At 43.2% G+C, this 11,646-nt stretch overlaps 1 protein-coding gene across 3 annotated transcripts in view; it reads left to right on the top strand.

Moving 5' to 3' along the window:
* The first annotated feature begins 2,471 nt into the window (after window positions 1-2,471).
* The window catches only part of Slc18a1 (solute carrier family 18 member A1), a 41,302-nt gene continuing 32,127 nt past the window's right edge, over window positions 2,472-11,646 (top strand). For all 3 annotated transcript variants that reach the window (XM_026777894.1, XM_026777895.1, XM_026777893.1), the window contains exons 1-5: window positions 2,472-2,595; window positions 3,736-4,090; window positions 5,259-5,317; window positions 9,508-9,591; window positions 11,253-11,345. In XM_026777894.1, coding sequence (XP_026633695.1) covers window positions 2,472-2,595; window positions 3,736-4,090; window positions 5,259-5,317; window positions 9,508-9,591; window positions 11,253-11,345 — 715 coding nt within the window. The remainder of the gene's footprint in view (window positions 2,596-3,735; window positions 4,091-5,258; window positions 5,318-9,507; window positions 9,592-11,252; window positions 11,346-11,646) is intronic.

Here is an 11,646-nt window from a genome sequence, read left to right as displayed (position 1 = left end):
TTACAGCAAATGTAGGCTGGGACTCAAACTCAGGTCTTTACGCATGTGTGGCAGATCATTTATTGACTCATATCCCCAGCCCCAGATGTTAGAGTTTATGGCAAAAAAGCAGTAAGCACATCATTTTTCTTCACATAAATGTTTCAAGATTTATGACTTTTAAGGAAAGAATTGGAACACAGGAGGCATCTTGAAGTAGCAAAGGACAGGAGTTGCAGCCTGGTTCTATCTGGCATTCTGGTTTGTATTCAGATCCAGGCAAGAGTTAAACGAGCAAACGGTGTATGATAGATAAGCGCAGATAAAAACCAACACAGCCCAGAGCCTCTTTGCCTTGGAAGAAATCCACCCCCTCCATCCTCTGCAGCCCTGCCTGCTTTTGATACAGGGAGCTAAGGGTCTAAATAAAACCTGTTGGAGGTTCCAATTAAGTCTTTGTGGACAAAGCACGCACGTGCGCACACACAGACACACACACACACACACACACACACACACACACACACACACACACACGGTTTCCTCAGATAACAGGCAGCAATAAATCCATCAGCACATCTACTTCCAGAGAGCAGAGTCTCTGCTGCCTTGCCAAAGCTGCCAGTTTCTCTCTGAGTGCTTCACATCAAGATGAACTGTAAGGTAAGATTGTTTTCCCCCTTTGGAGTTTAATTCTTCCTTACAAGTTCTGTTTTTTATTTGAGGATTTTGTCTGTGAAGTCTAGTACTGATGGACTGACAGGTTTCTTATTTTCTCGCTGTTGTTTTATTGAATTGTTTAATCTCTCCCCACTTATTTTACTCTACTTAACATCGTTTCATTTTTGCTGCTTTCTTTTAGCTTTTCCTGATTTTCTCTCGTATGTGTCTTCAGTAAGTTTGTAGTTTGAAATTTATTATACAAAGAAGTGAAGGCTGCCAGGTCACAGTATGTGATCCCTGGTTCAAAGTTATCTCGGAATTTGTTTCACTCAGGTGCGTGCTCCTTGAACTGCAGTGGGGAAGATATTCTTCTAGCCCGGGGCTTAGAAGGCACCAGCTCAGTGCCTGCGGTACTTCTACCTTTTGAGGCTAACATTTAATCCCAGAGATAACCATTCAAAATTATTTACTGCTTGTTTCATGAAACTGGTTCATTATAGAATATTTTAAAATGATACACAAGGAAGCGAGTAAAATCACTGGTTAAAGTAACCAACCCTTAAATGTGCATCTTTCTAGTCGGTTAAAAAGAAGCACACCTTTTTTTTTTTTAACGTACCAATGTCAAGCTGTCAATGTAACGTCATATACATATCATACAGTTTACGACAGTAGTCCATTGTTAAATGTTTCATTATTGATATTGTTGGCACTCTAACAGAAGTCTCATAAAAAACAAATGAAGTCCTCCTACAAATTTCAATTTCCTGAGGTTAGGCAGGGGACTGGGACTTGATGATAACGTATGTTACAGGTTCCTAAATAGGAAACTACTGACAGAGAAGCCTGCTTAGGAAACTCGTTGTCAAAGTGAGTATCTTATTTACACAGCAGCATGCTTTTCTAAGCAGGGTCCTGTAGCTTAAATACACAAAGTACACATACTTCGAACCTATATCCATAGGAAAAGCTAGACCGCAAAGAAACAAGTTAAGAAGCTTGGGGGGTGTTATCTTTGTTTGACACCAATTTTGTGACCCAGGACAAATCTCTTCAGCTCCTGAGTCTTTGGTTCTTTTTTTTAAACTATTCTGTTTCTGGTTAATGTTGTCAGTTGATATATATATATGTTTGCAGACTCCATGTAGTCTTCTATGCTATAATTTTTGAATGGTGATAAACTAACATGGCATAGTAATAAAGTTGCTTTTATTTGTATTTATGTTATTTTTGAGGCAAGGTCTTGCTGTGTAGCTGCGACCTGAATCTCTATGTAGTCCAGGCTGGCCCCAATCTTATGGTCCTCTTGGCTTCGCCTCCTGGGTCTTGGGATTACAGGTGTGCACCACCGTGCCTGACTCATAAAGCTACCTTTAAAGACAGTATTCCATAATTAAAACCATTTAAAAATTAGAAGAGACAAGTCTATAATGTCTCAGGTGATGCCCACACCATTCAGGGAAAAAGCTGATGCCTCTCATTTGAGAAACAAGGAGGCTGGGCACTGGTGGAAGCTGCTTAATGCAGTGGCTGTAATTTCAGACACAAATCTCTGGTAAGCAAAGTTTTCTGCAAGGTGTTTTGGGAAATATGGAATTCTTGAGATTATATAAAGAATGAGCAGATTGGCGTGGAAAATTCAAACTCTTTCACTGCTTGCAAGCATTTCCACTGTTGATTTGTACAGTGAGCTGTTCTGGACCAGGCCGACGTCCTCTTCTACAAAGGTACCAGAAGACCCACATCTGTCAAGGGACCTTCCAAGCACCTGGAGGAGAAGGCCCCTACGCTCCCACTCCCTACCCAGCCCAGCCTCCTGCAGCCCTGCCATGTTCCAGGTTGTTCTGGGTGCTCCTCGGCGGTTGCTGAAGGAAGGGAGAGAATCCCGGAAGCTGGTGCTGGTGGTGGTGTTTGTGGCTCTGCTCCTGGACAATATGCTGCTCACTGTAGTGGGTACGTCTGGGGCTTTTTGTGTCGAGGATGTGTTTGCTTTGGGTCACAGCAGGCAGCATGTACCCTGCTTGATTTCATCAGTGAGAGACTTGTTAAGTTTGTCATATGGAAAAGACATGGAAGTTGTTGAGGGTTGGAGGGAACTATAGACAGCAGGGTCTGAAGGCTGTTGAACTTCAGAGGTTCAAACAAAAACAGGTTCCTGCCTGGCAGGAAAAGAAGACCTACTTCTTCACCATTATGTCTTCCTATGGTTGCTGATGACTCTAGAGACATGTGGGGCAGTGGGCATTGTTTACCTGTGATGATTTTTCTGCCTGTCTTTGCAAACATAGGGTAACCAAGTCCTTACCAAGTCTGGCCCTGTTGGCAGTTCATTGCCTCACGGTCCTGTACTTTCTGGCTGACAGATAATCCAATACAGTCAATACTCATTTCTTCTGCTTCTATAATTCATAAAATTCTCACAAACACTGAAATAGCAAATAAGAAATCTTAGTATCAAAGGGAAATATGTATACCCCCTCTCCACTCCACCATAGAAATTACTAAACCATCAGTGGGTCCTGGTAGGTTCTGTCTCTTTTACAGAAAGAAAACAAGACTCAAAGATGTTGGGTGACATGTCCAAGCTGCTCACTAGCTAGTCCTGGGGCTGGAATTTGATTCCTGTGAACTGCCTTAGAGTTAAGAGCTTCTCACACCACACTGAGGTCCTTAGCCTCTCCAGCCCTCTGGTCACCTGGAAACTGATATAAAGAGGCAGAGCCGGCTGGGTTCTACTTCAGCTGGGATATGTGTATTGGGTGAATATTTTCCCATTTTGCATCCATCTGTGAAAATCATTATAGATCATCATCAAGTATTGATTCTTAGGTTATACATGATTCTTTACAAGCAGGTGAATTAAGCCGTAAGGATGTCGCAAATCTGTCAAGTCTAACTGTCTGATGGCTAGAATTTGCTCCTTTAGCTAATAGGATGGCTTGAGCAGGCATGGTCTTTAGTGGGCTTTACATGGTGTCACTTAAGAGTCTTCTTTCTGCACCAAACTGGACATCGTAGTAATGCTTTTGAAGTTAGTAGTGGTAAAAGGACCTCTGACCTCGAGTTTCATCACGTGTCCTCATTGATTTCCAGTGCCCATTGTGCCCACCTTCTTGTATGCAACAGAGTTCCAAGACGTCAGCTCTTCTTTGCATAGGGGTCCTCCTGTAAGCTCCCAGCAAGCTCTCACCTCTCCTACCTTCTCCACCATATTCTCCCTCTTTGACAACACCACCGTGCCTGTAGAAGAGCGCATACCCTTCCGTGTAGCATGGACAAATGGCACCATCCCTCCTCCGGTCACTGAAGCTGGCTCACTACCCAAAAACAACTGCTTGCAAGGGATAGAGTACTTGGAAGAAGAAAATGTTCGGGTTGGGGTTCTATTTGCTTCAAAGGCTTTGATGCAACTTCTGGTCAACCCATTTGTAGGACCACTTACCAACAGGTAACTCAGTAGCCACAGTGTCTGTCTTAGTCATTGCCCTATTGCTGTGAAGACACACCATGACCAAGGTAATTATTGCAGGAAAAACTATTTAAATTTGGGGCTTGCTTACAGTCTCAGAAGTTTAGTCTATTATCATCATGGCAGGAAGCACAGCAGCATGCAAATAGGTACTGGAGGCATAGTTGAGAGCGACATCCTGATTCATAAGCAGAGAAAGAGAGAGAGAGAGAGAGAGAGAGAGAGAGAGAGAGAGAGAGAGAGAGAGAGAGGCAAAGAGACTCTGGAGTTGTCACAGACTTTTGAAACCTCAAAGTTCAAAGTCTACTCCCAGTGACGTGCTTGCTCCAACAAGGCCACACCTCTTAATCCTTCTAATCCTTTCAATGTACCACTCTCTGGTGACTAAGTGTTCAAATGTTTGAGCCTATGGGTGCCATTCTTATTCAAATGCCACAGTGTTCCATCCACCAAGTACATATTTAGCTTAGCACAGAGGCCCAGGTCTCATATAGGTCGGTGGTTCTCAGCCCTCCTAATGCTGTAACCCTTTAATACAGTTCCTCTTGTTGTGGTGACCCCCACTGTAAAATTATTTCACTGCTACTTCATAATTGTAATTTTGATGTTATAAATTGTAATGTGAATATCTAATATCTAACTCCCAAAAGGTCCACAGGTTAAGAATCTGATGAAGGTGGTTAGAAAAGGAAAGAAGGGATGCTCTGGTCCCAGGGGAGCCAGCAGTTTGGCAGCTTGTTATCCCAAAGGAGAGCTGGTTGTTGGTGACATGCTCTAGGCATCTTCTTAGTGATGTGAATGAATCTGAGCACTGAGAGCAGAGGCAGTGATCAGCTGGAAGTCAGTGAGCAAGGCTTGAGTGGTATGGAGGAGAGCATAGGACAATCTGAATGCAATCTGTGCTCTGGCTCCTGGAATTCTCAGCTAGGATGATCCTGAGGTTTTGAGGGACACCTTCTCTGGAAGGATCATTTGGGCCTTGTCTATGGGTAGATCTGCATGTTTGTTTATTTATGTGTGTGCACTCACATATGAAAATTGCCCTTATATTAAGCCCATCTCTGTATGTACTGAGATTAAAAAAATACCATCTGAGAATATGAATGCCTGCTGCAATGCTATCTTTTTTTGTTCACTTCTGTTTTAGGATTGGCTATCACATCCCCATGTTTGCTGGCTTTATGATCATGTTTCTCTCCACACTGAGTAAGTCACTGGCTTCTCTTCACTAAGCATCTTTGACTTCGCCGTATAAATGTGTAAGGGAGCAGGATTGTGTAACCCAGAGAAAAGTAAGACATCCAAACAAGCAACTGGGACACTGGCTGAAATGTTCTGTAGTCATTTGAACAGGGGCTGGGATAGCGTACGTAACCACTTCCCCCTAATTGGAATTATTCTCCTCTTCTACAGGAGAACAGATGCTTAATTTACTTCGGTGAAAATCATAAGAGCTGTATGAATGTACACAACATGGCATATATGAATGTGTGTATGCATATTTACTTGTTCGGGTAGGGGTGTGTGTGTGTGTTGTGTGTGTGTCACTAATCTCTTGAGCAAGCTTACTACAAGCCTCCCATTTTTTACAAGGAGATAGTATTACTTCAGTATGCCATGGTAAAGGTCTTCTTTTGGTATATATGGTGAAAGATGACCAATAACAACAGCAAAAGAATATTGCATCCTAGTAACTAGAAAAGTCCCAAATCCTCCTGTTTCCTAACTGAGGACACGAAAGGTAACACTTTCGGGAAGTAAGTTTGCCAAAGAGACAGGAGAGTAAATGGCAAAGCCCGTTCAGTATCAGCTGTCAGCTTGATGTTCCTAATGGAGGCGGAATCAAAACAGGGAGGTGAATAAGCCTGATGTTGACTCTGAGACACGAGGAGGAAGCACACAGGGTGGGGGTGTCCACTTCTAGGGGTTAATGCCAGGAAGGTGCCTGTAGACCTGCCTTTGCTTCCTACTGCCTTTGCTAAGGCCTGCTCTGAATTACACAGTTTACACAGCTTCTCCCTCCCTCTTGATTTTTTTCCCTTAGTTTTCTATCATGCCTCCTCTTCTCTATTCCTCCTCAGCTTTTCTTCCCCTACGGTAAAAACTGACCCAATCCAAAGTTAAATTTAGGGGTGAAAGGAAGGCTGAAGTACAAGAGCTTGAAATGGGGTGTTCTTGCTGAGAGCTGGAAAAACACTTTGGTGATTAGAGTAAAAAAAAAAAAAAAAAGCAGTCACCAGGCTCCGTGACTTAGTTCTAAACTCAGGGTCACAGAGAAGGCCCTCATCAAACTCTGTGGGACACCACACAAAACCAAAACCAGTTAATGAAAGCAAGAGATTTGTGGGGGTAGAGGGGCTGGTTGGGTCCAGAGGGAAACGGGAGAAGGTAGTGAGGTGGAGACCAGAGTGTACACGCATGAAGTGGTGAAAGAGAATTTACCAATAAGAAAAGAAACCTAGGAAGTTCAGTAGCAGTGTTCATTAATTTCTATAAACTCAGCCTGTGTAAGAGAACAAATTAAGGAATATGGTCATCCAGTGTGACTTGGAAATTCATTAATTTTTTTTCTGCAACACACATAAAGGATAAAATATGTTCTCACTGTCTAGAGGAGGGTGCGGTGGTTGCCTTTGGAATCATGATCATACCCTGCAAAATAAGTCCACGAAGTGTATCTGTGGCCCAAGCTCTTTAGTATAAAATCGTTGCCTGCCTCTCCGCCAAGAAGTAGTAATTAAAACCCTTTTCTATTTACCTAACTGTATGTGTTGAATAACAATTATGGTTTATGTGAGGTCACTAGTGTTGATCTACTGAGTTAGCCTAATTCTATACAAAAGAAAATATATTTAGCTGTTAGCGTTGCCTGTGTAAGACTTACTTGGGATCTGAACTGGGCATGCTGGCACAGGCCTGTAATCCTAGCACTTGGGAGTTAGAAGTAGGAGGCTTAGAAGGTCAGAGTCATACTTGGCTATAGTGAGTTCAAGGCCAGCCCAGGATACATGAGATCCTGTCTCAAAAAAGCAAAATTACTAAGAAGTTGATGGTACTTATTATTACTCTCAAAGCCCCTATCTGAGATTTTTTTTTAACATAACTGGGAGACAAATAATGATCCATATTAATTTAGAAAAATGGAAAGAAGACAGGTGGTGGTGGCACACACCTTTAATCCCAGCACTTGGGAGGCGGAGGTAGGTGGATCTCTGTGAGTTTGAGGCCAGCCTGGTCTACAAATTAAGTTTCAGGACACCTGGCGCTGTTACAAAGAGAAACTCTGTCTTAAAAATACAAACCAGTCAAACGAACAAATAAAAAAGAAAAAGAAAATGAAAATGATTGCTTTCTCTCAATAGTATGACCAGCTGTCCTGATTTTCCCAGGACTGAGGTTTTCCACAATGTGACTTTCAGTTCTGAAACTAAAAAAGAAACAAAAGACAAATTGGCCACTCCATTCTTCAAAGATACAACAATAGTGGGGTTTAAGCATGCTAGATACTAGAAAGTCTGAGGATGGGCACTGGAGGCTAAACATAGAGGGACTGAGAATGTGTGCTTTTGGGAGACAATGAGTTGGCTGTGGTCATGCTGGGCTGTAACTGAAGTTCGTAAAACACAATCCAAGACACCTATAATAAGTGGTCAGGAAGATTAAAGTTTGTCTGGGTCAGACACCTTGGGAAGGATTCTTTTTTTCTTTGGAGAAATTGTTTGGGAGTCAAGGATGAGCGATGTCTGGGCCTACAACACATTCTCTACAACCTGTAATTTAGTTTGAGACAGCACTCTCCAGTTTACCTCGCAGTTTCATTTGTGTTAGAGTCTCTACTAGATGGTCCATCTTCAAGGGCATAAACTGATGTGTTCTTTCTCTTTCACGTCAGCTCCCAGGCCAGCAGAGCAGCACACTTGATCTCATGTAGTAAACCCCAGTTTGATTGGTGGAAGCATCTTCCACCAAGTGGAAAGGTCAGATCAAATGTAAGATGTCTTCTACCCAATGTCTATGGCCCTTGAGGTGCACACAACAGATGGCCCAGGATGACCCAGGAATGGCAAGAGGTCAATGTGATGTAATACTGGATCCAGGAGTAGGGATAGGTACCAGCTCTCACTTTCAGTGGGCAGAATATCAGACTCTGAGCAAGAAATACAGAGACCTCGCCTTCCTTCCACAGGTACTGACGTGATTTATGCCCTGTGACTCTTAGCTTCATTACCAATTCTAAATCCGTTCTAATTGAAAGCTGGAGTGACGTCAGTTAAGCAATTAACTTCACGAACAGAAGGCAAACATCATCATGCTTTCTTCTTCGTTTTGTATTTAAATATGTTAATTCTATGAGACAATGGGTCTCAGCTCATTTTGCGTGCTTAAAAATCTATGTAACAGTGACTCATCGCTCTATGGAACTCGAGTCAGCTTCTAATTCTTCCTTTTTTTAAAGAATTTTTTGATGTTTATGTATTGTGTTATTTATTTATTTCACATGCATATGTATGCCACTGAGTACACTTGAGTACATCAAGGTCAAAGGACAACTTACGAGAGTTGCTCTCTCCTACCATGTGGGCTCCAGGTTCAAACTCACCTTGCAGTCTTGGCAGCAAGTACCTTTACTCACTGAGTCATCTCTTTGGCCTAAAAAGTATTCTTTTTTCAAAATGTTGTTTTATTAATGTCCTATTTTGGGTTTTGTTGTTGTGATAAAATATTCTTACCAGAAGATACTTGCTGGAAAAAAGGGTTTATTTGGTTTACAATTCCTGGTTGGGGAAAGCCAAGGCCGAACCCCAGAGGCAGAAACTGATGCAGAGATTATGAAAGAAAGATGCTCACTAGCTTGCTCCTAATGGCATGCTTAGCTACCTTTTTTGTACAATCCAGGATCACTTGCGTAGGAATCGCACTGCCCATGTTGGGCTGGGCCCTCCTATATCTATTAACAAGAAAATGCCTCACAGCGATGGCCACAGGCCAATCTGATCTAGGTAATGCCTCGACTGAGGTTACTTTTTCCCAGATGACTCTGGCCTATGTCAAGTTGATTGCTGAATTCGACTGTGACAACTTAATTAACCTAATATCTACTAATGGGTTTGGTTATGATCATGTCTTGCATTTTGGTAGGTACCTTTGATCATCCTCCTTCCCAATTGCCCTCTTCCATCCCCCTCGCTCTCACCGATAATCTCCCTAGTCCCAGTGAGCCCCTTTCTACTTTCACGTCTTTTCTGGTGACCCAACACGTTTAATTAGGGTTACTTATAGAAGCATGGATGAGGGACTATTTACAGGAGCACAAGCACCCTACTAGAGGCCACACCACTGAGGAAAACGTTTCTCCTCACGCCAACCTGGATCATTCTGACTCTTATCTTTCCCAGTGTTTGCTTTCTCTGGCACCTATGCCCTGCTCTTTGTGGCCCGGACCCTTCAAGGCATCGGATCTTCATTTTCGTCTGTTGCAGGTAATGCTGTAAAACACACACACACACACAGACACACACACATACACACACACACAGATACACACATACACACACACAGACACACACACACAGACACACACACAGACACACACACACACAGACACACACACAGATACACACACAGACACACATTCACAGACACACACATACACACACACAGACACACACACAGATACACACACAGATACACACACACAGATACACACAGACACACACACACAGACACACACATACACAGACACACACAGACACACACACACAGACACACACACACAGACACACACACACAGACACACACACACAGACACACACACAGATACACACACAGACACACACACACACACACACCCACACACACACACAGACACACACACAGATACACACACAGACACACACACACAGACACACACATACACACACACAGACACACACACAGATACACACACACAGATACACACACACAGACACACACATACACACACAGATACACACACACAGATACACACATACACACACACATACACACACACAGACACACACACAGACACACACACAGACACACACAGATACACACACAGACACACACACACAGACACACAGATACACACACACAGATACACACACACAGATACACACAGACACACACACACATACACACACAGACACACACACAGACACACACAGACACACACAGACACACACACAGACACACACACAGATACACACACAGACACACACACAGACACACACACATACACACACAGACACACACAGACACACACACAGATACACACACACACAGATACACACACAGATACACACACAGATACACGCAGACACACACACACACAGACACACACACACAGACACACACACACAGACACACACCTCTTACCACTACCTAACTACTTTAGGTACTACATAAAATTTGTATGAGGAAACTGTGGAAAATGCCATCCAGGGAGGTAGCAATTGTCTTTCAGGAATAGAGTGATTGTGCACTTGCAGGAGGGGTCGGTAGGTTCCATAGGTCAGGCTTTTATTTATTCCACTTCATGACCTTTCCTTTGCGCTGCTTTTATTTAATAGGACTTGTTATTTCAGTGATGTCATCATAGTTTTTAAAGTATGGCTAAGCAAAGTATCACAGTATCCCGTGAGGCTGCTGTGTTCTGCCCCTCACACAACTGTGGTGGCACAGTTGCTAGATGCTGCCAGTCAGTTCTGTCTCCCAGGGGCCTAGTGTTTTCATGTTCCTCCTTGATCACCGTACTGAATACAATAGTCCGGTCATAGATCTTCCTTTCCTGGCCTGGTCTGTAACCTCCTCAAGCAAGGAGATATTAGGAAATGACAAACCCTTATGAAAAGGGAAATGATTAAATGGTAGTATTATTATATTGCCCTTTCTCTAAGGCTTTTCATTTTTAACAATATTAGCACCAAAATAACAAGTTGTGTGTAGGGGAGGAGGGAGTGGCAACTGTGGGAGGAAGTATCTCTAGTATTCTGTGAGCTAAGTTTTATAAAACCCCTCAAGTGAAATATCCAGCAAAGATATTGTAGGGTGGGGACCAAGGGCTGTAAGAAGCAATCAGCAACTTCCCATACACTAACATCTGCCGTCGTTTTCTATGCAGGGCTTGGGATGCTGGCCAGTGTCTACACCGACAACTACGAACGAGGGAGAGCCATGGGAATTGCTTTGGGGGGCCTGGCTTTGGGGCTTCTGGGTAAGTAGTACCTAAATAGAGGCCTAAATTCAGGAGATGCGGGTGTTGCAAACTCCACAAAGATGGCTCCAGGAGCCAGGTACTTCCCTGACGTGGAAGACAAGTAAGTATTTTCTTGCCTCCCTGGCCCAATTGTGTTGACTCCTTCAGATAGATCATGTGGGGGAGGTGACATTTTTCTCTCTTTAAGAAGCTGTGAAATATGACAATGGGTTTTTGATCCTACTGCACATACTGGCTTTGGGGGAGCCTAGGCAGTTTGGATGCTCAACTTACTAAACCTGGATGGAGGTGGGCGGTC

This window comes from Microtus ochrogaster, unplaced genomic scaffold (genome assembly GCF_000317375.1).
Source record: "Microtus ochrogaster isolate Prairie Vole_2 unplaced genomic scaffold, MicOch1.0 UNK89, whole genome shotgun sequence".
Lineage (NCBI taxonomy): Eukaryota > Metazoa > Chordata > Mammalia > Rodentia > Cricetidae > Microtus > Microtus ochrogaster.
This window is presented reverse-complemented; position numbering and strand designations above follow the sequence as displayed.